Source organism: Myxocyprinus asiaticus, chromosome 24 (genome assembly GCF_019703515.2).
Source record: "Myxocyprinus asiaticus isolate MX2 ecotype Aquarium Trade chromosome 24, UBuf_Myxa_2, whole genome shotgun sequence".
Lineage (NCBI taxonomy): Eukaryota > Metazoa > Chordata > Actinopteri > Cypriniformes > Catostomidae > Myxocyprinus > Myxocyprinus asiaticus.
In genome coordinates, this window is record NC_059367.1 from 39,735,860 (window position 1) to 39,763,487 (window position 27,628).

The following is a 27,628-nucleotide window of genomic DNA, read 5'->3' on the forward strand; positions in this document are numbered from 1 at the left end:
CAGAGAAAATTCTAGAGACTGTTGTGCATGAAAATCCCAGGAGATCAGCAGTTACAGAAATGCTCAAACCAGCCTGTCTGGCACCAACAATCATGCCACGGTCAAAATCACCGATATCACATTTTCCCCAATTCTGATGGTTGATGTGAACATTAACTGAAGCTCCTGACCCGTATCTGTATGACTTTATGCAGAGCACTGCTGCCACACAATTAGCTGCTTAGATAATCACATGAATAAGTAGGTGTACGGGTGTTCCTAATAAAGTGCTCAGTGAGTAGTATGTATAAACTATGCAATTATAATTTCTTCAGGTTAATTATCAATAAATCTTTTTTTGCTCACAACTTAAGACTGTGGCTACAATGAAGGATTTCTGCTTTTTTATTTTATTTTTATAACTACACAAAACAGGTATTTTTAATGTTTATATCTCATGAGCTGATTTCACATAACTGTTTAAATGCATCATATATTAGGCTTTGACTTGCAAAGCGAGATGAGAGAAACCCAAAAAGAACGTAGACGCTATCATTCAAAATAACGGCAATGGAACGCAAACTGAAACTCTAGTGAAGCTTAAAAACAATTATAGACCATCACACTGGAAAAAATGGCATGTCCTTTATTTCAGACAAGTGACAAACTCTACAAATGTGTCTGATTAAAGAACTTTAGAGACAATTTGGGTAAAAAAAAATAAAGGTAAGAAAAATAAAACAAGGAAAGGGGGAGAGAGAATTATTCTCTGACGCAAACATGGTCTAAAATTACAACATCACATACATTTTTTTTCTCTCTTCTTAAAAATCACAGTCAATGATTGTGCACCTTTTAGGATGGCAGACCTAGAAAAAATCCAGAGGTAGAGCAAATTACTGATGGGGGAAAAGATATACAAAAAAGTACTGCAAGGCTTCAGTACCTGGTGAAAATATTATCTGTATTTCTGAGGAAAAAACCAGCACACATATGGAACAGACTAGAGGATATATTCATACGTCCATAGTAATAATTTTCCATTAGTTATCACTGGATATTTACATGTCATTCCCTACTTTACTAAATGCTGTTTTCAAACTTTTAGGAAAACAAGAAAATTAGCCCAATATAAAGAACTTCAAACTCCTGGGTGTACATATGTACATTCTGGAGTGAGCTTTTTGAATGGTGGAAAAATTCAATAACTCAAATATTCATCCCAAAAAAAAAAATACAAAAAAAAAACATCCAGTTGAAAAGAAGCTATCTGCTCACCCGATGCAAGGTGTTTCTGCGATGTACATGAAAGTTGGCCCATATAAAATTATGATTTATAATAAAAAAAGAAAAAAACAATTCCACAAAATTCCTAATAAAGGACAACCAAAGGGTTCGGGCTTGTATTCTATGAGGGCTTCCTATAAAGGTGACAGACAAGGATTCGTAATGTGGCAGGCCATCATATGGTGGCGAGGAATTGAGCTGCAGTTGGATGGACATCCTGAGAAAGGTGGCTGGTTAGCTCTGGCGTCCCAAGAGGTGTAAAGCACTGACAGAAAGAGAAAGTGGGAGAGAAGGTATAATGTTAGAATGCTGTTGTATTAGCTACTTTTTGATTTAACTGCATGAAATCCAGGGGCATTTCCCCCCCCCACCTTTTCTCCCCAATTTGGAATGCCCAATTCCCAATGCACACTAAGTCCTTGTGGTGGTGTAGTGACTCGCCTCAATCCAGGTGGCGGAGGACGAATCTCGGTTGCCTCAGTGTCTGAGACCGTCAATCCGTGCATCTTATCACGTGGCTTGTTGAGCGTTTTACCGTGGAGACATAGTGCATGTGGAGGATTCACGCCATTCTCCGCAGCATCCACGCACAACTCACCACGCGCCCCACCGAGAGCGAACCACATTATAGCGAGGAGGTTAGCCTATGTGACTCCACCCTCCCTAGCAACCAGGCCAATTTGGTTGCTTAGGTGACCTGGCTGGAGTCACTCAGCACACCCTGGATTCAAACTCGCGACTCCAGGGGTGTTAGTCAGCGTCTTTACTCGCTGAGCTACCGAGGCCCCAATCCAGGGGCATTTTTGCACTAAATCACTTCATGCTTCCATTCACATATATAACTTAAATGTGTCTCTGCAAAGGTCACTTCACTAATGCTAATAATGCTATGCAGTGAAATTTTGCCACACCTGATATGGTTATTAAATAAAAACGGAAGATAGCTGAAACTGCTTCTCAACAATTGCAGTACAAAAGGCAAAAGCTGTTATGTGCCAAATTGTTTTCAAAAACAAAGTCTATTGCATACTATGGTAACTCAAAAACAAAGTTTTAGACAATGAGTTTGTCTCATACCTGTTCTGTAACAGGTACTGAGCATTCTGGATCTGGTCTTGGGTTCCTGTGATAGTGATGATACGGTCTTCAGAACCCTGCAGGGGCTCATCGATTTTGATTGACGCTCCAGACTCATGACGAATCTGCTTGATCCTCTGACCCCCTTTACCGATGATCGAACCTGCCAGCTGAGAATCACAGCAGGGCGAGTTCAATGAATGTGATATACACGTAGAGACCTCGCATTAGGAGAGCATCACATGACCTGTATGAATGGATCAATGTACTCACATCTTTGGGAATTGTCACTTGTGTGGTGATAACAGGGCCTTCCACATCACTACAGTTACTCCTTCCACCTGAGCATCAATGAAACATGAGAAAGTGAAGTGAAATTTATGATAACAGGAGATTTTCAATGAAAGATTCAAAAGGTGAACTGACTTTTGTCTTTATGAACTGGGATACTTACCAGACTGATAGGAATCCCAAGATGAATTATTGTCTGCTTTGGGGGAAATACATTTACAGTAAAAATAGCTAAATTTACAAATCTGTTACCATCCAATCTTATAGAAAGCAACTAGAAGCTCTGCTTTAAATTTCACAAATTTAATGGTAAAAGACAATGATAAAAAAAAAAAAAAAATCTAAAACTTACCATATCCATCATTCTGAAACACAAAAGAGAACAGACCATAAGAATAACATTTAAACACAATGTTTTCAGACAACAAAACCTACTTAAAAGTCGGTGTCCAGGTAACGAAAAGCTGCCATGGATGCAATTTTTTTGGAAACCACCTTTCCTTAAAAGGACTGTTCACCCAAAGATGAAAATCCTCTCATCATTTACTCACCCTCATGTCATCCCAGATGTGTATGACTTTCTTATGCAGAACACAAATTAAGATCTTTAGGAGAATATTTCAGTTCTGTAGGTCCATGCAATGCAAGTGAATGGTGACCAGAACTTTGAAGCTCCAAAAAAAATCACAAAGGCAGCATTAAAGTAATTCATAAGACTCCAGTGGTTTAATCCATGTCTTCTGAAGTGATCCAATCAGTTTTGGAGCATCATAGTTCTGGTCACCATTCACTTGCACCTACAGAGCTGAGATATTCTCCTAAAGACCTTAATTTGTGCTCAGCAGAAGAAAAAGTCACACATCTGGGAAGGCATGAGGGTGAGTAAATGAGAGAATTTTCATTTTAGGGTAAACTATTCCTTAAGTGACTGTTTTCTACAGATTACTCATAAAACCCTATTTCCAAAAAATAAACATATAACGCCAGCAAACTACAAGTAACATGTTACACTGCGTACTAACCATGTTGCCTCCGTAACGATCATTGCGTCCTCTCTTTTCTCCACTGGAAAACAAGTAAAAGCAAACAATTAATACAGCGTAAATATGACATGCAATGATTAACTGCTAATAACAAATTCTACTGTAAAATGACTGCTTCTAAATGCCATTACTTTTCAAAATACTTAGGACAGAACACTTACTGTCGTCTCTCTTCCATTTGGCCACGCTGGGAGCTATAGGAGTACTGGTCATCACTGTAAACAGACATATAACAGCCATATATTGTCACCCAATATTAAGACAATTAAATACATAAAATCAATTACCAAACAAGTTAAAAGGACCCACCCCAAGTTTGTGTTATTCTGATTTAGTTGGCTTGGGTCCCTCCTTTTAATGCAAGTTTGTTTTGTTTATTCTTTGCCATTTTAGCATATGAAAACACCCATTAATAATAGCCAAGTATTATAGTTCTATTCTAACCCTGTATGTACCCCTCGTTAAAGGGATAGTTCACCCAAAAATTCTGTCATCATTTACTTACCAACTATGTTAGGTATTATACCTCTATGACTTTCTTTAGAACACAAAAGACGATGTTCGGCAGAATGTTCACCATTCACTTTCATTGCATCTTTTTCCATACAATAAAAGTGAATGGTGACTGAGGCTGTCATTCCGCCTAACATCTCACAGATTTGGAACAGGTTTAGAACAACATGAAGGTGGATACATGACAGAGAATCTCTTTTTGTTGTTGACCTAACTATCCCTTTAATAAAACACTATAAAGAGACAATGACAAACAAATTCATAAATTGTTGTAAGAAAGGTGGCTCACCCTCTCCTATGATGGGAAGGTCCTCCCATGTTACGCGGGGGACGGCCCCCTCCTCTCCCTCCTCTCTGAGGTGGAGGGGGGCCCCTTCGTGGACTCATGTCATCATAGTCTCTTCTGTTTGGTGGCATATGGTGGCTGCTGCGACCTCCGCTGGGGGGCATACGGTCGAACCCGCCTCCACGCCCCCTCGAGGGGAAGCCTCCCATTGGCCGACGTCCCCGCTCTTCATACATTGTGCTGAAGCCACCATAGTCATAAGTCTCATCGTAGAAGTTGGGGTCGTACTGCTGAGCACGACCTTTAATGGGAGCCTGGGGGGAGAGAGAGAGAGAAATTATTGTCCAGAATAATATACTGACATACCACTCTTACTATTTCTGCTGTATATAGTATGTCATTCTCTGCATAGTATGCAAATTTATGCAGTACTCCATTCCGAATGCATCCCATGATTAACAAACATATTTTGACACTGTTGTTTATCTGACCTCCACAATGAGCTCAAGCATGGTCTTAATGCACTGCACCACCCGATCTGCTTTGCCCCCAACGAGCACCACACGGTCAGTGGACTGAGGACAGCACTCCTGGAATAGCTTGATGGTTGTCTGAGTGCTCTGCAATAGTATAATTGACTGTTAAGCTAAGCATTGTCTCAAAAAAAAAAAAATCAACAGTGATAGTAACCATCAGAAAAGTCATTGTATTGTTAGAAGTCTTGTACTGGCATCTTACCTCACGGAGTTCCTTAATCTTGGCTCCCTTCACACCAATGATGCTTCCGGCTAGACTCTGATGAATGAGCAGCCTCAGCTCACAGTCAAAGTCCACCCCCTTATGATGCTGATACTGCTCCAACCAATCAGAGAGGAGAATCACATTTGGCATTCAAATATCATGCAGCATAGCTTCAGGCAATATACAACTTGCCCGCATCTAGAGGTGGGCACTATTATTAACAGCCAAGCACCGAAGGCACGTAGGCCCCTATTGTATCCTTTAGCATTCTTCTTATGTTTCTTCCGCACTAGAAGTCTATGGCAGCCTATAGAAGCGTACATAGGAAAGTTATGAAATTTGGCACACTGATAGAGGACACTCTCAAATGTTACTGACCCAAATTTGGAGTCTGTAACCCAAACCCTCTAGCGCCATCAATTGTTCAAATTTGCACACATAACGCCTATAACTTTTGAACCCTAAGACCTAGAAATACATTTTAATTGTATTTATTTAAAATTACATTTACAGGTGCATCTCAATAAATTAGAATGTCGTGGAAAAGTTCATTTATTTCAGTAATTCAACTCAAACTGTGAAACTCGTGTATTAAATAAATTCAATGCACACAGACTGAAGTAGTTTAAGTCTTTGGTTCTTTTAATTGTGATGATTTTGGCTCACATTTAACAAAAACCCACCAATTCACTATCTCAAAAAATTAGAATACATCATAAGACCAATAAAAAAAACATTTTTAGTGAATTGTTGGCCTTCTGGAAAGTATGTTCATTTACTGTATATGTACTCAATACTTGGTAGGGGCTCCTTTTGCTTTAATTACTGCCTAGAAGGTGATCAGTTTGTGGCAGTGTTGAGGTGGTATGGAAGCCCAGGTTTCTTTGACAGTGGCCTTCAGCTCATCTGCATTTTTTGGTTTCTTGTTTCTCATTTTCCTCTTGACAATACCCCATAGATTCTCTATGGGGTTCAGGTCTGGTGAGTTTGCTGGCCAGTCAAGCACACCAACACCATGGTCATTTAACCAACTTCTGGTGCTTTTGGCAGTGTGGGCAGGTGCCAAATCCTGCTGGAAAATGAAATCAGCATCTTTAAAAAGCTGGTCAGCAGAAGGAAGCCTGAAGTGCTCCAAAATTTCTTGGTAAACAGGTGCAGTGACTTTGGTTTTCAAAAAACACAATGGACCAACACCAGCAGATGACATTGCACCCCAAATCATCACAGACTGTGGAAACTTAACACTGGACTTCAAGCAACTTGGGCTATGAGCTTCTCCACCCTTCCTCCAGACTCTAGGACCTTGGTTTCCAAATGAAATACAAAACTTGCTCTCACCTGAAAAGAGGACTTTGGACCACTGGGCAACAGTCCAGTTTTTCTTCTCCTTAGCCCAGGTAAGATGCCTCTGATGTTGTCTGTGGTTCAGGAGTGGCTTAACAAGAGGAATACAACAACTGTAGCCAAATTCCTTGACATGTCTGTGTGTGGTGGCTCTTGATGCCTTGACCCCAGCCTCAGTCCATTCCTTGTGAAGTTCACCCAAATTCTTGAATCGATTTTGCTTGACAATCCTCATAAGGCTGCGGTTCTCTCGGTTGGTTGTGCATCTTTTTTTTTCCACACTTTTTCCTTCCACTCAACTTTCTGTTAACATGCTTGGATACAGCACTCTGTGAACAGCCAGCTTCTTTGGCAATGAATGTTTGTGGCTTACCCTCCTTGTGAAGGGTGTCAATGATTGTCTTCTGGACAACTGTCAGATCAGCAGTCTTCCCCATGATTGTGTAGCCTAGTGAACCAAACTGAGAGACCATTTTGAAGGCTCAGGAAACCTTTGCAGGTGTTTTGAGTTGATTAGCTGATTGGCATGTCACCATATTCTAATTTTTTGAGATAGTGAATTGGTGGGTTTTTGTTAAATGTGAGCCAAAATCATCACAATTAAAAGAACCAAAGACTTAAACTACTTCAGTCTGTGTGCACTGAATTTATTTAATACACGAGTTTCACAATTTGAGTTGAATTACTGAAATAAATGAACTTTTCCACGACATTCTAATTTATTGAGATGCACCTGTATGTATTTTAGAAACGCATTGGCTTTATAACTTTCGAAAAACGTGGCATATTGTCATGGGTGTTTAGCTTCATTGGGTCATGCAGAGTACAATGATACCAAATTTGCCATGCTTGGGCGTTCCTCCTGTCCACCATTTTGAATTTCATTAATTCATAATTTTTTGAACTCCTCCCAGGCCATACGTATGATTCTGTCATTTTGTCTTGTGTCATCTAGGGAAACTTACAACCAAAAGTTATTAAAAGCTTTTTGATATACCAAACAGTTCTCAAATAGTGCATCAACAAAATAGATGGGAACATAGAAGACTCTTAAATGGATCGCAGCATATAGATTTAGTGACAGCACCACCTGGTCAAATGTTATAGTGAACTGTATTGTAATAAGCAATTTTACTTGAGTTTTTTATACTGCTTTTCTTGAAATCATAATCAGTGATGTCCAATCATACATCCTTACATGCTGTAGGTGTGATTTGCCCCGTAATTGGTGCTTGCAGCTATATTTTAATATTTAAATATATATTCAAAGTGCTTTAAAAAAAACTTCAGTAACTACATATTATATTCAAAAGCTACTAAAACAGGTCCTTTTGAATATATATATATATAATTTTTTCTCATTAAAAAAGGTCACAGATCTAATTAGAACTAATTTATTTAAAATAAACAATATTATTTTATCTACTCAGCATTGTTTTTATTTTTTTTATTAAAAAAACAAAAAACAAAGCTTCTATCTTTTTTGTTTGACTTTGATAAGCCTTCTCAATTTTGAAGCAAACCCCTTCATAACACATTTCTTTGTCCAAATTCACATTTTGGATTTTAGTCCTTCATAACACATTGGAAACCTGTTTGGTGACTACATACACTGGCAGCCAAATGTTTGGAATAATGTACAGATTTTGCTGTTTTAGAATGAATTTGGTACATTAATTCACCAAAGTGGCATTCAGCTGATCACAAAGTATTTTGTCACAAAGGACATTACTGATGTAAAAAAACAGCACCATCACTATTTGAAAAAAAGTCATTTTTGATCAAATCTTGACAGGCCCCATTTCTAGCAGCCATAACTCCAACACCTTATCCTTGAGTAATTATGGTACTAGAAAAAAAAAAACTTGCCATTATATCAAACACAGCTGAAAGCTATTTGGTTCATTAAATGAAGCTTAACATTGTCTTTGTGTTTTTTTTTTTTTTGAGTTACCACAGTATGCAATAGACTGGCATGTCTTAAGGTCAATATTAGGTCAAAAATGGCAAAAAAGAAACCGCTTTCTCTAGAAACTCATCAGTCAATCATTGTTTTGAGGAATGAAGTCTATTCAATGCTTGAAATTCCCAAAAAACTGAAGATTTCATTCAAAGGTGTACACTGCAGAATTCAAAGACAAAGGACAACTGACAACAAGGACAGAAAGAGATGTGGAAGGCCAGATGTACAACTAAACAAGAGGATAAGTACATCAGAGTCTCTAGTTTGAGAAATAGACACCTCACATGTCCTAAGCTGACAGCTTCATTGAATTCTACCCGCTCAACACCAGTTTCATGTACAACAGTAAAGAGAAGACTCAGGGGTGCAGGCCTTATGGGAAGAATTGCAAAGAAAGACACTTTTGAAACAGAAAAACAAAAAGAAAAGGTTAGAGTGGGCAAAGAAACACAGACATTGGACAACAGATAATTGGAAAAGTGTTATGGATCTTAACCCCATTGAGCTTTTGTGGGATCAGCTAGACTGTAAGTTGCATGAGAAGTGCCCGACAAGACAGCCACATCTATGGCAAGTGCTACAGGAAGTGTGGGGTGAAATGTCACTGGAGTATCTGGACAAACTGACAGCTAAAATGCCAAGGATCTGCAAAGCTGTCATTGTTGCATGAGGAGGATTTTTTGATGAGCACACTTTGTAAATTTTGTTCAAATTGTAATAGTAATTTTTCCACGTTATTAATGTCATGACTATACATTGTGATCAGCTGAATGCCACTTTGGTGAATAAAAGTACCAATTTCTTTCCATAAGAGCAAAATCTGTACATTATTCCAAACTTTTGGCTGCCAGTGTATGACTTATATATATTTATATTTATCACCCATCTCATATGTCAAATGTGAAAAAACCTCACCTCTTCCAAAGTGGGAATGATCTTCAGCAATATCTCAGCTACTGTGGGAATATCGGCACTGATGCTTAGGATTCTGTCAAAGCAACGAATTCCATTCCATGAGAAAAGAGAAGATGATATTAGACATAAAAACAGCCTGAAGAAAACAATGTTTCTGTTGGTAGTTTTTAAATGTGTGTAGAGGGAACAAACTGATCTCAAGGTGTGCCATGTAGTCATGCATTCCTTTATGTCAAAAGGAAATGAAAAAAAAAACAAAAAAAAAAAAAAAAAAACACAGAAAAACAATGAAAAACAAACTGAAGCTCCTTCCCGTTGCTGAAATGTCAAGGTACAGGGAAGGTCAGACAAAGAGTGAAAAAAAGAGGGATGCCTGGGTGTTTAAAAGAATAGTTCACCCAAAATGTAAAACTCTTTGCCCTTATGTTGTTTCAAACTCAAATGAATTCCTTCTCTTTCTTGAAAGAAAGTTTTGCCTTACATTCCATTTTGTGTTACATAGAAAGAAAAGTCATATGGGTTTGGAATGACATGAAGGTGAGGAAATGACAAGATAATTTTCATTTTTGGGTGAACTAACCCTTTTATGTGACAGAGAGGTGACAAAGTGCAGAATGAGAGTGCATGGAAGAGATGAACATGAAGCAGGACTTCCAGATCCATTACAGAAGAGGTAGAAAGAGCAGAGTCAGAATGAAATGAGCAGTGCAAAGATGAGTGGCAGTAAACAGAGCATCTTGGGGGACCAGAATAAGTCAAAAACCACAGAAAAACAATACAAAAAACAAAAAAGGGAGAATGTGTATGTATTTGCGCTGCCCCTTCACCCTCAGTAACTTAATTCATCCTAGTATTATCAAGAAACCTTGTGGTATGTGGAGGAAGTACATTTCCCACAGGTACAAAAAAAGCTATTACAGAAAATATCTTCTTTGAGAGTGGACGGAGAGGGAGACAGGGTGGGAGAGGGCTTCCTTATATGACAGAAAAGGCATTTTAATATAGCATTGCAGTATTTCAAAATATTGATAGTCATGACATCATCATACTCATCTGTTTTTTATGGCAGTAAGGGAGTATTTTGTACATTAAGGATGTTAAAACAGTTCTGATATTGGCAGTAACAGAGCTGATATGACTTGGAGGTTTGGAGTATCTGATTGGCACGTACCGCTCGGGCCCACTGCTGTCTGGGACTGACACAGTGGCATTGTACTGCAGGGGGCGGGGCCAAGCGCCCAGAGCAATCAAGCACACGGATGTCAATCAAGTAAGCCGCCCAATAGGAAGGGCGGGATTATGGGTGTGGCCAACCAGGGAGTCAGGAGGTCAGGCGGCAACGCAGGTGGGCGGTACAAGTCGATCCAGAATATGGGATTTGGCCAAAAATGGACAGAAAAAATAAACAAGGAAAAGGGGAGAGGGAGTGGAAGAGGAATACATTTTTTTAATTGGAAAAAACTTTCAGTTTGATTTTCAATTTTCACAATATTGGAGGAGAATGGAGGACAGGAGAGGAACAGAGACTATGAGAATATGTCTTAGGCCAAGTACTACTATTTTAGCCTGTATCAATGATTGGCACATTTTACAAACTCTTCAATTAAAGAGCACAATAGAATATGGGGTACATACTTCATTGCAAAGGACTCTTACTATTATATAATAATAGCACTACTTTCGTAACCCAATATACAGCTTTGCTTGCAGAAAATACATTTTCCCTTGGACAAGGATGAGTGTACAGTTTTCTGTTGGTTCTCAAAGATATTACCATTAGCTTGCCAAATATAACCTAGTTCTAGAGACTGAATGTGTGAGCTAAACACAAGAGTACTCACATCTGTGCGCAGAGCTTTAATGTTCTTCCCACCCTTTCCGATCACTGCTCCGGCATTCTGGAGAGATGACCAATCAGCACTGAGATACAGTCAGTGAAACAAAACTCAACAGTGACAGAGAATATTCAGGTACGTACTTTGCTCTGTAGCAGGATTCTGAGTTCTACCATGTCATCAGAGTTTCTGGAGCGTTTATGGGGCTTGTCCTCAATATCTTCAGCAGAACGCTTACCTGAGTAGAAATAAAGGTGAAATTAAATCACAATCACAAATGGAGGCTCTAATTAGTATATCATGAATTTCAGAATAACTTTCAGTAAAGCAATCATTCTAGTAAACATTAAATGGCATTCAAAACCCATTTTAGTTCTGTTATGTGCAGTATTAGAGTAAAACATAATATTCAACAAGAACCAAAAATGTTGGGCGGAGTTTGACTATCCATCGAAAATTGACTGGATTGTGAAAAGTGGACATTTAAAACCAGATTGGAGTTTGCTAAAACAACGCCTAAATAGCTAAATAGTTTTATTTGTGATTTTTATACCATGCCAGCTTTCATGGCTTTTTTCATGGCGAAAACAAAGTTAAAATGTAATGATACAAAAACTTATTATGATTGAAACCTATAAGGTTTTTAATTATTTTTTTTTCCCCCCTTAAAACTCAAACTGAATGTGGTCTGACTTTGTTAAAAATATTTTTAAAAATGTCAGCCAAATAAAATAATTTCCTGGTTACTGATAAACATTATTTTTGGCAGCATACTATTATCCCTGTAGGGTACCGTGTAGCCATCTGGAAACAACTTATTTTCTTTCACTTTATCAACATTTAGAAAAGGCTTGTTCACAATGCATTGTTGGAAATAAAATGATAGTTTTTAAAATAACCAATAACATGTGGTTTTTAAGATATATCGGTCGGCCGATATTAGCCTTTCAATTATATATCGGCCGACCGATATCGGCGTATATTTTAAAGATACGAAAACTTTTTTTCAGAACATAAAATGCAGAAAACAATGCTTTAGAATTGGTGTCATAGCGTAGTTCGTTCAGCAGAGCGCGCTCCGACTCCATTGTTTACAAAGCGGTGCAGATTTGAGCAGTCTCTTCTCGTTAAAACGCAAACTAGTTTGTGAAATACACACTGGAAAGTTAATAAAAAATGACCCCATCATTTTATATAACTAATATAACATTAACCCTGACATGTCACTCATGTTTATCACATCTGTTTGCTGTTAGCCAGCTATATTTTGTCAGTGCAGTCAGTAATGTAGCAGATTGAAAGGTAAACATCAGAGCATTTTTTTGCAGCTCAGCAGACAACGGTGCGGTGGTGGATTGTGTGTGGTGAGTGTTGATTTCACACTTCGTTGTTACCTAGTTGGTGAGACACAATGCTGGAAAGTAAATAAAGCCAATCTTTTGCTCTCCGTAGCAACGAGCTTATAGCTATCTAGCTAACCACATAGCTACTTTCATTGCTTGTCATCGTGTAAACATGTATTCACCAAACTGTTCTGTTCAGGATTCACAGTTTGGTACCCCCTTCAACCGAACAATTTTAGTCATTGCATTTACAAAATGTAATATTATAAGTCTGGTTTTCCAGACATTAAAATAGGATACGTAATAAAAGTAGATTTAATAAATAGTATATTTGCCCTGTGTAAATAATAATATATAGGAACTGTATTTAAAATAAATGAGGGGTGATAAATACTAATACAACAGGCTGGAAAAATAGACATTTATTCATTTTAATATCATATATATATTTTGAATGTGTTGAAACTTGACACCGGGCGACGCACCCAAAAAATGGCATCGTTAGATCGGTTTCATGCTGAAGAGCCGCTTAAAAGTTTTTTTCTCTCTCGTAAATGTAAATGAGTGTAAATGCCAACATCATCATGTATGTCGAAAGGACTGATGCCTGTCACGCAAAACATGAGTTCATTAATGTCATTAAATGAGTGCTTTTTTTATTCCATCAGTTACTCCTGGTTGGAGGCTTCCGTAAATATTTAGTTTATATGTAGGGTTACAGCCTACATAAATTTAATGGTGCAATGCTCAAATATTTAGTAGAGTTAATGCCCATTTACGCCACAACTAGGTTAAGTTGTAACGTACGTATAGCTGGTGCAACTGGCCCCTGATGTTTATTTAGCTATTTATTTTATTTTTATTTATTCTTTACTTAAATGGTCTGCATTTGACTGATACTAAACAGTACTGATGTTTATTTAGCTATTCATTTTTATTTATTCTTTATTTAAATGATACTAAACATACAATACTGATGTTTATTTAGCTATTTATCTTATTTTTATTTATTCTTTATTTAGACGGTCAGCATTTGACTTATACTAACATTACTGATGTTTATTAAGCTATTTATTGTATTTTTATTCATTATTTTCTCAGTGTTCATTTCTAGAATTTGTTGACAATGTATAATAATAATGTCAAATATTCTTTGATAAAAATATTTAAGAAAGCAGCTTTCTGAGTACCTTTGCATAGTCATTTCATCCACATAGAAAAGGTCTGTTTTCATTCCAGCTCAAAAATTAGCTATATTGGTCACCATATCGGTAATCGGTGAATTTTCCCACTCTAAAATCAGTATCGGTCGGGCTCTACACATGACATTTGATTTTATCTCTAAAAGATTTTCTTGGGGTCACTCTCATGGGGGAGACTCTGTATGTTTCTTCTACAACATGATTTTTTCCTGCATCTTTGATACGATTAAATGTTGTTGTTAAATGATCAATTTTATCAAACATTGTTTTACAGTAAATTGACAAAATATGAGTGTTGCCATATGGCAACTCTATTCCTCTTTGGAATCGCATTACCGCATTTTCCATTGGGAATTATTTTTGGATGATGGCAACTATATTATATTTTTACATTTACACTGTGTGTGTGTGTGTGTGTGTGTGTGTGTGGGGGGGGGGGGGGGGGGTGTCCACGTTAATCAATTAAGTTACATAAACATTGTTTCCTCTTGAATTAGTTTATTAATTCTTTGTCAGAAAACCTAATTTTACATGTGTCCCTAACATAATTTGTTTCTTTAGATTTACATAACATTCTTGTGTCACTGACTTCTAAGGTTATGCGAATTAGCTAACTTTTAGCTTGCAATTGTATACATGAGCATGCTTAATGCTAAGGAGTAATTGTCCCTTGAGTAAAAGAGCATAAAGCATGTTGTTTGAGAACCTCTCCTTGTCATTAACCCAAGCAAAATCTCCACTCTTCACCACAATAACCCAGCGTAACAGAATCAGTTCAAATTCCAAAAATAACAACATTAAACACTATTAAGTCTCCCCCTTTTCTCTTCTCGCTCAAAAACACATAAACATTTTAATTTCTGCATCAAATCTTAGCAAAGCATGCTGGGAACTAAAAATCCCCCATTCAGTTTCAGTTATGTAAACAAAGTATTCATGTAGTCCCAGCACGAATAAATTAAGCATACTTCCATTAAAAAAATTAAACATATCGAATGCAAACAAATTAAGTTGTGACAAAATGTTCAAGAATTGTGTTGCATTAGCTCATTTTAAGTACATTAACAAGCAGCAAAATTATTGTTGCACTGTTGTTGAACATACTTGATTGGTTCACATTCACCCTGCTAATGTAATCTAGTAGACTGCACATTTTAGAGAATTACATTAATCGAAAGCAAAGAAAACAAGTTTAAAAGAGAAACACGATTTTGTTGTGTAGATCACAAATAATATGGTTAATAAATCGGACAATCTGCATTTTCCCATTTTTTCAGTGTATAATTGCATTTATGCATAAAATCACAATCAGGATTTGTTTTTCTTCATTTCAGACAAAAATGAACACAGCAATATTTTATGGAAAAGGCAAGAAGAGTACACTACGGGTGGGTCAAAATATCTAATTTCCGATGCATCGCTATCTTCATTTGAATGATCTTGATTCTAAAATCCTAAGATCGATTCAAGTAAAGCAAATACGACTAGATTTAACTTGCATCCAGCGCTTGATACACTTTAAACTAGGGATGCACCAATATGAACATTTTTGGCAGATACGATACAGATTTTAACAAATATCTACTGGCTGATACCGATATTTTGCCACTTACCTTATTTTGTCATTAGATCACTGTTTTGCTCAGAAATTGTGTTTTAAAAACATACAAAGAGTTATAAAAGCTTTTGTTCTAACAAAAAGTAATTTTCATTGAACATGGATTGGATCTGTTGAACACATGACAGGCCAAAATTTTAAAGAGAGCCACAATTAGGGGGGCCAGGGTAACTCAGTGGTAAAATACGCTGGCTACCACCCCTGGAGTTCGCTAGCTCGAATCCCAGGGCGTGCTGAGTGACTCCAGACAGGTCTCCTAAGCAACCAAATTGGCCTGGTCACATGGGGTAAACCCCTCGTGGTCACTATAATGTGGTTCGTTCTCGGTGGGGCGCATGGTGAGTTGAGCGTGGTTGCCGAGGTGGATGGCGTGAAGCCTCCACATGCGCTATGTTTCCGTGGCAACGCGCTCAACAAGCCACGTGATAAGATGCGTGGGTTGATGGTCTCAGACGCGGAGGCAGCTGGGATTCGTCCTCCGCCACCCGGACTGAGGCGAATCACTGCGCAACCACGAGGACTTAAAAGCACACTGGGAATTGGGCATTCCAAATTGGGAGAAAAAGGAGAAAAAAAAAAATTTAAAGAAAAAAAAAGAGAGAGCCACAATTAAAGATAAATAGAAGATAAAAAGATAAAAAATAGAAAAATAACTAAATATCATAGCATGATGCTTGATGTAAAAAAAAATTTTATATACTTCTAAAACATTTTTGCATTTCAAAACAACAGAAATCAAATTTTACATGTTTGTACTCTATATAATAGAACATCACAAATTCATATTATACAAACATTATGTTGGGCAATTCCACAGAAATGTCAACCACATCAATTAAAATTAAAAAGTTAAAGGAACAAAACTCCCTTTTAAATTCTATAATGGTGTAATGGATAATGCCATCCAGACCGCTTGAGGGTGCCGTTTGCTTACACAGTGCTGACTGAAGCACTAACTGAAGAGCTCTTTGGAGTGCCAACTTTCAAAATTCTGTGGCTACCATTATTTCTGGATTGTGCATTTGAATTCAAAGAGTTTTTACAAAGTGTGATAATTTACTATAAATGAACCGTCATTTTTTTCATATAGACGTTTTCATGTTTAAACCGATTTGCCGATGGTTTTAATTTGGTCATTAATTGGCCGATAAATATTGGCAGCTCATACATCAGTGCATCCCTACTTTAAACGCATTTGCGTGGTGCAGCTGAAAACTGGTTTTCATGTAAGTGTGGCGTGAGACACAACAGAAGCTGCCCTCTGCTCTATGTTTTAGTGTAATTCTGGAGTGCGCAAATCAACCAGGCTTCCCTCGCTATCAGCGATCCAGAGATGGGATAGTGCAGAGTTGATCAATTGATATTGCAGCGGCTTCCCTTGATGATCATAAATCTTACCATGATATCATGGTGCAGACTTCTAAACTTTAGACCCCTTTGAATTCTGAAAAATTCTAGTTTAAAGCGCTATCGTGGAAGTCAAACCACTCAAACAGCTTGACAGCCCCGATATTCATTTAGCACAGACGAGGAAAAAAGACATGGCCCATATGTGAACAATCCAACGATCTCACACACCTTTAAAGTGAACTGAACCAAGACCATCACGGGAGGTGGTCTGAGTACGGTTCGCTTGCAGCCTGCGGTTCAGTTCGCTAATAACGTGCATTGTGAACACAAAGCACTCCAGGCTAACTTGATTTTCCCTTTTGCATAATAGCAAACTTGTTTGACCCTGTCAAGTTACTGTATACTAGTAATGATGATGCGCAGAGAAGAGATGCGATGAGCCACTTATTCTGTTTCTATGAAGTTGCTGATGAAAACTATTTAAACTTCTCACAAAACAAACTCAAAAACCTTTCTTCAGTGTTCTGTGCAATGAAGACTCGAGGGTTTAACTGAACTACAGATAAGAGATTACGATAGGAATATATTACTATTGTTTTCAATGAATGGATATCGCCCGATGCTGTCAATAGATAAAATCATGATCATTTGTATTTTTTGTTGGTAATACGACTAATCTACCATTATCCATGATTTAATTTTGCCTCTAAATACAGTAGTATTAATATAAAAATGCTATGCATTAAGTTTAATGCATTGCTTTTCCTTTTTAATTTATAAAAAACAAGATGTTATACATTTACACTATGTAACAGTTCTTTTTTTAATCTAGAAGATCAATAACATGTTCTATTGAACAAAGACAACTGTACTAATGATAATTTTTCATTTTAAGGGTATTAAACATGTTTAATAATCTCATAAGTTAATATGTAAAGCTAATTGTACTCATTTAATATAGCCGTAATAATAAATCATCATCAATTTTGTCTTTTAGGGGGCTTTCACACTGGGCACGTTTGCTGCGGTCCGATTCCGAGTGCGATTGTTCCTGGTGCCCCCCCGCAGCTTTGGTCTGGTTTCACACTCACCTGATTCTGTCGAACCCCGGTCCATTTGCGTTCATCTTACGTCATCACAAACACGTATGGAGAACACAACGCGACTCATCATACTTTTTGTTTTTTGTTATTTTGGTGCCATTATGCACAGCAGAGTGAACGACAACTGCGTATATGTGCGCTTCATGGCGTAACTCATCAGATGTCCAGGAGAATGCGGCTTGCTGCTGCTCACAAACGGCGTTTTTTGAGGAGACAGCTGATTGCAAGGAATTCATTTGCAGCTTTGTTTTCACTGCACGCTTACACTCGTGTCCAAGGTGAAGTTATCGCCACTGTCATCTCCTATTATACCCTATATTTATAACCTATAATAGTATTTATAAGGTGTATAGATAGACAGACAGACAGTATTTATAGTGTTGTATGTCATTGTGGTGTCATTACTTTTTTGGGAATTTCAGGAATGTGTGGATCCTCGTGTGTTGTCGAAACTAATGATGTCATCATCAGCTAAAACACATGTGCAGGTCACTTCCTGAACAACTGCTCACCCGAGTCCAAACCCAGACCACCTCCTACAGGTAGTCTCGGGTTCGGTACCGCGGTGCGCTCCCCGGTCCGCATGACAGCTTTAACATTACCAATTTTTCATGTGAACCGTGCTCTGTTTTGAACTAAACTGCCAGTGTGAAAGCACCCTTAAAGAGGGCCCAAGTGTGAAAACACCCTAAATACTAAATAGGGTCCATTTTGATTTCATGTTGACATTAAGGGTGGTTTCACATTTAGTATGTTTTAAGTGAACCAAATCCAGTTCGGCTAAAGTGAACCAGAAAGGGAACCAGCTGCAAATGACCTCAGTGCTTTTGGTCTTCACAATGTAAGTGGACTTAAAAAGAGGACCCAGTTTCTTTTTTGGTCCTCTTCACATAATGTGGTCTCAGACCCCATTGTTGTTCACACCACAGCTCCTTAAGAACTCGGACCCCATTGCAGCTAGAGCTGTCACGAATATGAAATTTGTCTGACAATAATTTTTCATAAATAATTGCTATTATTATGATAAGCAATTGTCATACTTCTTAAGGTTCATGTATGCTTATACAGATAGGCCTACACCTTAAGTATTAATTTATTGATATTTAATTTGAAATTAAGGCTTTAAAAAATATTGTATTTTTCATTCAAAATTATTGCTCAGGGATAGTATTATATAAAAAAAGTAATATTTTATATGTTATATAATTTATGAAACCCAGACAACACCAGCAATTATATTACATTATGCAATAGTAATAATGTATACTGTATTTCTGCCCTAAATTCTTCACTCTCGCACGTTATGTTAAGGCTCTTCGATAAAACCTACAAGCCCTTATTTCACATGAAGGAAAACATTTGAAATTCTGTGCATTTTAAAATATGTTTCTTTATCATCTCGAGAGTAATAGAGCAAGCAAGTGTCTCCTTCTGCATGTCATTTACATTGTGTGTATGAGCCAAGAACATTTGCCATTGTGCAATTAAAATTAAAGTGAAACTATAAAAATCCTCGCTTGTATTTTTGTGGGAGTTTGGTACGAACCTCTGTAGACAGTAAGCCCATCAGAGCACTTTAAAGCGGTTCATCGTAACGCGCTGTTCTGCTCTGAATGCGACCGGTCCGTTCATTTTAGGTGCTCGAATAATACAAGAATGGAACATGACATAAACACACATCATGGTATATCTATAATCGCTTAAAATTCCCATATGTGGACAGTGAATTGTGACTGGAATATGAAGTATGTAATGCAGCTATGTATGGCAAGTCACGAGGTACTTATGTCATAAAATGCAAAGTGGACCAGTACCTCTTCGCTTTCACATCGCACAAATCAATCGAACCACAAAAGGACCCACAAACGAACCGTACTCAGACCACCTCCTGAGGTGATCCGAGTATGGTTTGCTTTTGGGTCCTTTTAGGGGGGTCTGAGACCACTTGGGTTGTTCACATACACACGTTATACCCCTCTGAGAGCGCGTGGAGTGCTCAATTGAACTGGGTATGAAAATGGCCTAAAATCTTACCGTTACTCTCTTTGTTGCCAAACGTGGTCTCCTCTTCATGGAAGTCGTTTTCTGGCTCCATTATCTATCTACAGTGTGTGAAGATGAACAGTCCTCTCTGTTCTAATGAATGCCTGAGGAAAAATACAAATAGTGCATGAATGAAAATGTTATTTGACCAGATAGGATACTAGCCCAAGCTTGGAGTATTATGTATAATATCAGTTACTATATAACTGATATTATTGCTCTCAGCCAAACAAACAGTGCTCTTGTCCATCAAGCAAACTCTTGACTACTACAATAAGCAGCAACACATGCAAAAAAAAAAAAAAAAAAAAAAAGACCTAAGACCCCCAATCCTGTGCACCAGATCTTAGTATATGAAACATTAAGACATCTATACATCACAAATGCAGAAATGAACGTGGTTCTGGTTGTGATTCTAAGATAATGAAAAACCTTACAGTTAACCAACTCAGTTATATCAACTCACTCATACTGCCAGGTAAAGATTAGACAAACAAATCAACATTTTGAGTTTGTCCAAAAACCTATTGAGTAGGTTACTACACAGAATGTTTGCGCATATTACTGTTCGTGCCACTACAGCATGCGAATAAGTCCAAGCCTAAATATACTGTCTCGTTGGGCAGCTTACTAGGTTTTGAGACACAACCATACTTTCCAATAAATTCGCTTCTTTCTTTCTTCCTGTTTGGATCAGCTGCCTGACTGGCCAAAACAATAGATGGTTTCAGGAAGCTAATGAGCTAGGAAGCTAATTACCGTACAGCGCGCACACGCACGCACACGCGCGCACACACACACACACACTCACACACACACACACACACACACACACATATATATATATATATATATATATATAATTGTTGACCAGCAAATTACAAATTATGGGGTTTATAACGCCTTGTTGTTAAGAAATACAATAAATAATTGAGATATGAACATAAAAACGTGCAATAGATGAGAGAGCTGATCAATGCTGCTAGCTTCCTTTAGCTAACAGAGCTGACGCTAGCTACCATGCAAAAAAACAATGCAAATTGCGAGGATTAACCGTGTGTGCATGGAAACGAATGTCAAATATTTTCTTAAAAGTGATTCGGTTTAACATGAGAATATATGTGGACAATTGTGTAAAAACAATAATGAAACGATTTTTGCATCAGTGAATATCTACCGACCTGTTCTACTCGTCGTACTCCCCCTTTTGTAACAACAATGACGCACAATATCTTGGTAACGCCGATGAAGATTCGGCCAATGAAAGCACCTCCCTCCACAGAAGAACGTGCTCTGATTGGTCCAAACCTCGGCACAAACGAAACTGAAGTAGAGGCGCTGACAATGATTGGCTAATGTAGACATCAATCTTTTCTGACCGCCAAAGAGTAGTGAGCAGAGGCGGAGCACGACTAGCTGATCTGAGTGAAAACAGTTGATTTTTGATCAATTACAAAGTTTCTTTATGTCTTGAACCACACGAACAAAAGATTAAAGAATTTAATTAATCGCTGTAAGTGAGGAGTAAAAAGATCTGTAGTCAAAATTATTATGGCGATCAACTAATAAGAGCAAAGTGGTCTGTAGAATAAGCGTGGAATTGCTAAACTTTTGGTAAGACATTTACTTTAATTGATCAGAAAAATAAGTTGTCAATAGTTTTAGTATGTTGTATAGTACAGCATAGTAGGCTGTAAGTAGTAAACATATAATTTAGTAATTAAGAATACTATAGATCATTTATATTATGCTTTAATATATCATCATATCATCAGATCATATTATTAATATTTTATGGCGTTTTATAAAAACATTTTTTTTCTTTTTGATTTTTTAAAGGATACCATTTAATTTATTATTAACCCTTGTGCACTTATTCATAGAGAACCGTATTTCACGACCGAAACATCCCCAGTTTATTTATTTTTAATTAAATGTAATAACACTATCTTCACTAAAGAACAAACACTAAAGTTATATATTTCTTTTGGGACTTTATGGTATTTCTGACCTTATTTACCTCCAAATTACATAATTACTCCATTCATGTTCATATAAAATAAGCACATTATATGTTATCTTCACTTAAACCGTCGTTTCATTCAATTAAAATAATATGTCATGCACTGGGGGTTTTTGGCGACATTTGTTGGACTAAAAATAACAATTACATACAATGTCAAACATGGCCAGTAGATGGCCTTAGTGCTCCATGCATTGTCTGATCTTTATAAACCAATGTTGTAATAAAGTTAATTTCTAAATATTATCAAGTTATGCACTGGATATACAGTCGAAGTCAGAAGTTTACATACACTTAGGTTGAAGTCATTAAAACGAATTTTTTAACCACTCCACAGATTTCATATTAGCAAATTAGTCGACACAAGTAATTTTTCTAACAATTGTTTACAGACAGATTGTTTCACTTTTAATTGACAATATCACAATTCCAGTGGGTCAGAAGTTTACATACACTAAGTTAACTGTGCCTTTTATTTATTTTATTTTTTTATTCCCTTTTCTCCCAATTTGGAATGCCCAATTCACACTACTTAATAGGTCCTCGTGGTGGCGCGGTTGCTCACATCAGTCCGGGTGGTGAAGGAAATTAACTGTGCCTTTAAGCAGCTTGGAAAATTCCAGAAATGATGTCAAGCCTTTAGACAATTAGCCAGTTAGCTTCTGATATGAGGTGTGCTGAATTGGAGTTGTACCTGTGGATGTATTTTAAGGCCTACCTTCAAACTCAGTGCCTCATTGCTTGACATCATGGGAAATCAAAAGAAATCAGCCAAGACCTCAGAAAACAAATTGTGGACCCCCACAAGTCTGGTTCATCCTTGGGAGCAATTTCCAAAAGCCTGAAGGTACCACGTTCATCTGTACAAACAATAGTACGGAAGTATAAACACCATGGGACCACGCAGCCATCATACCGCTCAGGAAGGAGATACATTCTGTCTCCTAGAGATGAATGTAGTTTGGTGCAAAAAGTGCAAATCAATCCCAGAACAACAGCAAAGGAACTTGTGAAGATTCTGGAGGAAACAGGTAGACAAGTATCTATATCCACAGTAAAACGAGTCCTATATAGACATAACCTGAAAGGCTGCTTAGCAAGGAAGAAGCCACTGCTCCAAAACCGCCATAAAAAAAGCCAGACTACAGTTTGCAAGTGCACATGGGGACAAAGATCTTACTTATAGAGAACTGTCCTCTGGTCTGATGAAACAAAAATTGAACTGTTTGGCCATAATGACCATCGTTATGTTTGGAGGAAAAATGGTGAGGCTTGCAAGCCGAAGAACACCATCCCAACCGTGAAGCATGGGGGTGGCAGCATCATGTTGTGGGGGTGCTTTGCTGCAGGAGGGACTGGTGCACTTCACAAAATAGATGGCATCATGAGAAAGGAAAATTCTGTAGATATATTGAAGCAACATCTCAAGACATCAGCCAAGAAGTTAAAGCTCAGTCGCAAATGGGTCTTCCAAATGGACAATGACCCCAAGCATACCTCCAAAGTTGTGGCAAAATGGCTTCAGGACAGCAAAGTCAAGGTATTGGAGTGGCCATCACAAAGCCCTGAACTCAATCTGATAGAATATTTGTGGGCAGAACTGAAAAAGCGTGTGCAAGCAAGGAGGCCTACAAACCTGACTCAGTTACACCAGTTCTGTCTGGAGGAATGGGCCAAAATTTTCTTATTGTGAGAAGCTTGTGGATGGCTACCCAAAATGTTTGACCCAAGTTAAACAATATAAAGGCAATGCTACCAAATACTAACAAAGTGTATGTAAACTTCTGACCCACTGCGAATGTGATGAAATAAATCAAAGCTGAAATAAATCATTCTCTCTACTATTATTCTGACATTTCACATTCTTAAAATAAAGTAGTGATCCTAACTGACATAAGACAGGGAATGTTTTCTACAATTAAATGTCATAAACTGAGTTTAAATGTATTTGGCTATGGTGTATGTAAACTTCTGACTTCAACTGTATATTGAGACATTATAAAAGTCCATTACTAGTGTTTTGTTTTTTATAGCCAGATAATAAATTCTAAATGTAAAATAATTGAACTCGAATTACATTTAAACGTTAATACAAATGCTTTTATTTGACACCGTATAAAATAACAAGATCCGTCCAATTATATATTAATAAAACCAAACTGTAGTGTATTGTTTAGACCTTTTTATTCAGTGTACAAAAGGTGGTGGATAAGTGCTACTTTCTAAACAAGAACTGAGGAGCTACAACAGGTAATTTCACTGCAAAACATTGTCCTTTATCATTATTTGCAGTAGTTTTACACTGCCTCAAAAGTACAGTCACATCTGCCCTGCCCCTTTCCTCCAATTCTTCCAATGCGATTGAAGCACTGTGTACGCACTGCACGGAAAGGTACAATGGCACGTGCACGACCATGCAAAACGGAGTCTCCCGAAGCCAAGCGACAGCGGCGATGATGAAAACCACAAATGGAGAAAGAAATATCTACAGAATAGGACGACTCCCAAACAGGTCAAGGAAATGAAGAGGAGCTTATTATTAAAACAGGTGCGACATCTGTGGTTCGTACAAAGATAATCACTTGTAATACAAGCAATCTGTTTTACCACCTTAAAATGAAGCATGCAAAAGTATATTATGAAATCCAAAAGATGAACTCTGCATTAATGTATTTATTTAGCAAGAAGTGATATTCATTTTCTTCAAGAAGTGTTTATTTTCATTGGATATTTTTTTTACTTATGTTTATTTTTTTTTTAGAAGATCTTAAGTTTCTTGAGCAAAGGTTATAATAATAATAATAATATTGGTCAACAACATTTTAAACTGAAATGTGTCATACTATTATATTTTGCTTTTTGGTAAGGTTGATTTTTTGAAAAAAGTTGATTTTTATTTTTTACTTTGACATTGTCTTGTTCCAAATAAAGAGGAAGTAGTTTTAATTTATAAAGTATTTAATTCACTGACTGAAGTTCCAAAATAGGCATTATAATATGGTTATTTAATATATAAACCAATTTATATTGTTTTTAACTTTTACGATATCATGATATATGTCTTATTGTGATATAAAATGACTCATATCGTGATATAAGGTTTTGGTCATATCGCCCACCCCTAGTGTTGAGTATAAACCAGGCTTAAGCATAAACTGTCACAGTGGGGTCAGACTAAAACTTTGATCTGACTTTGAATGTGTGTGTATGTGTGTTCTGCATTGTGATTGATTGATTTTTATTTGACAAAATAAATAAAAATTGCTCTGTTATAGTCTCACCTATTCATTTCTTTGTGTGTTCTGCATTGTGGCTCATTGATTTTGATTTGTCAAATAAAAAATTAAAAAATGAAGAATGATTAATTAATTATTAAATCAAAACTAGAATTTTGCCTCTTTCTATATTTCTACAGAAGATCAGACCGTGGTGTTTGGGGCAGTGAGAGAATGTTCACAGTGAGTGAAGTCCAGGTTTCCCAGGCATGGCTGCGCTCTGAATGGCACATCCAGGTCCCTCCTTCCTGGCTGGATGCTTGTGTGGACTAGATAAAGGAGGAGACGGAAAGAGAAGCTGTGCCCCAGGCCTGGCTCAATCAACGTGTCTTGGAGCAATGGTTATAACTGACCTGCGAGATCTGGCCCATCCAGTGCTCCCTGCAGGCATTTCTGAGGCCCAGAAGACAGAACTAAACAACTGTTACTGTGTTCAGATGGACTCTCTACTGGACATCAGCCAGCCGGCTTACTCTCAACTGCAGCGTATTCGGGGCACTGACTGCTCCAACAATCAAGTCTCCGCTGTTACTCAGGAAACACAGAGGCCGTGGGAGGTCAAGTCCACTGGCATGTTGATGCTGCAGCTCACGGATGGATTGCAGAGTCTGGAGGGTATGGAGTACCGGCCCATCCCAGCCCTGAGTACCAACCTGCCACCCGGCATGAAGCTACAGTTAGTTGGGCAGATTGTTGTCCTTCTCAGGGTGTTGCCTTTGAAGGCTGAGAACGTGAAGGTGTTGGGAGGGAATATAGAACAGCTCTTGCAGATATACTCTCAAGGTAGAGTTCTTTGTGGGACACTAGGTCTGCCTGAGGAAAGCCATCCACAAGGCTTTGGGAGATTTTCAGGAATCTGACAGTGGCTATGACAGCCTTAATTTGCAAGCTTTTTCCAGACCATCTGCACCTCACCATCAGTCTGAACTCTCCCAGTTAAGCCCCCGTCCACAAGACACCCATTTCCAGTGAAAACGACTGGGATGTGGTTGAAATTCCAGATGATGACTTCAATAGCATTCCAGACGATTTTGATGAAGTTTTACAAAACTTTGAAGACAATGTGTTGGACGAAATACCTGAGGACTTTGATCACATCCCATTGGAGGAGCTGGATAGTGTGACGTGCCCTTCAGATTCAGAAGTCTCGCCCAGCACACAGGAACACACTGAAATTGAGCAACAGACTTTTCCTGCTTCAGACTTACCAAGGGTGGACAGCCATACCTACCAGCCCAGAACTGGAGGATTGGACCAGATTCTGTCAAATTCTGCATCCAGATCTCCTGGTGGCGAATAAACTCCTACCACAATGGCTCCTTAGATGAAATTCCTAAATATGAGTCAAATTATGAATCAGTTTTAAGTAGCAAGCAAACAACTGATTCAATAACGGACGCACCCATTCCCAGGTGCCTCTGCACACTGCATGCTCGCACTTGGCCGCCCACCCATGTTCAGGTTTTACGTCTACAAGCCTTTATTGTCACACTGGTGGGGAACTGGCACAGTAGTGGTGGAGTTTGGAAACTGTGGGCCACCATATCACATGGGACTGTGTGCCTGGATGTGGATCTGTGTGATGCCATGCTCACTAACCTATTGGCTTCTCGGCAGCAGAGGGCCGAGTGCTGAGGAAAGACCCAGTGAGACGCAGTGAGGTGGACAGTGGGATTCGGCACTGTCAGAGAGAGCTGGTGGATATGTGCTGTATGATGAGCATGCAGGTGGATCAGACGGGCAGAGGAGTTGTGTTGAGTGCCAGTCTGATCTCTGAAAGAGAATGCAGCGAGATACAGAAAAGAGTCTTCGAGAGGAGGAAATAAGTGGTATTTTTTTCTCTTGAATCCTACTGAGAAACATTTTCTGACTTGTTGAACCAACTCTGGCAATGGAATTTTCATGGTACAGCTCTTTTGGTTGTCTCAGTCTGTAGACAGCAGCTTAAAAATGTTCCCATTTTTTGGAAAACATTTCAGTACCTCTTATATTCTATTTTTGTTAATTTAATTATTTTGTTAGTTCTTTGTTACTTTTTAATATATGAACATCTTCAGTGTTAAATAAAATAAAATAATTTAAAAATAATGTATTTATATTATTTCTTATTTTAGGAACAACTGTACATAAAGTCATGCAGATATGGGTCAGGAGCTTCAGTTAATGTTCACATCAACCATCAGAATGGGTAAAAAATGTGATCTTAGTGATTTCGACTGTGTCATGATTGTTGGTGCCAGATGGGCTGGTTTGAGTATTTCTGTAACTGCTGATCTCCTGGGATTTTCACACACAACAGTCTCTAGAATTTACTCAGAATGGTGCCAAAAACAAAAAACATCCAGTGAGCGGCGGTTCTGCAAACGGAAACACCTTGTTGATGAGAGGTCAACGGAG

General features: G+C 38.0%; 1 protein-coding gene and 1 pseudogene across 2 annotated transcripts; one reads left to right on the top strand and one right to left on the bottom strand.

The window, feature by feature from the left end:
• Positions 1-605: 605 nt before the first annotated feature.
• Positions 606-21,169, bottom strand: LOC127415124 (heterogeneous nuclear ribonucleoprotein K-like). Of its 2 annotated transcripts, XM_051653692.1 has the most exons (16): positions 21,115-21,169; positions 19,925-20,037; positions 11,418-11,512; positions 11,281-11,337; positions 10,611-10,654; positions 9,440-9,512; positions 5,215-5,328; positions 4,968-5,096; positions 4,480-4,790; positions 3,839-3,892; positions 3,657-3,699; positions 2,987-2,999; positions 2,798-2,830; positions 2,617-2,684; positions 2,344-2,513; positions 606-1,531 (listed from the first exon to the last, which is right to left on the bottom strand). In XM_051653692.1, exons 2-16 carry the CDS (start codon positions 19,983-19,985, stop codon positions 1,501-1,503), a joined length of 1,296 nt encoding a protein of 431 aa, XP_051509652.1. In that variant the 5' UTR covers positions 19,986-20,037; positions 21,115-21,169; the 3' UTR covers positions 606-1,500. The 2 variants fall into 2 exon arrangements, with proteins under 2 accessions (XP_051509652.1, XP_051509653.1); XM_051653693.1 differs by lacking the exon at positions 2,798-2,830.
• Positions 21,170-21,348: 179 nt separating this feature from the next.
• LOC127415134 (recQ-mediated genome instability protein 1-like) lies at positions 21,349-27,208 on the top strand (annotated as a pseudogene).
• Positions 27,209-27,628: the final 420 nt, after the last annotated feature.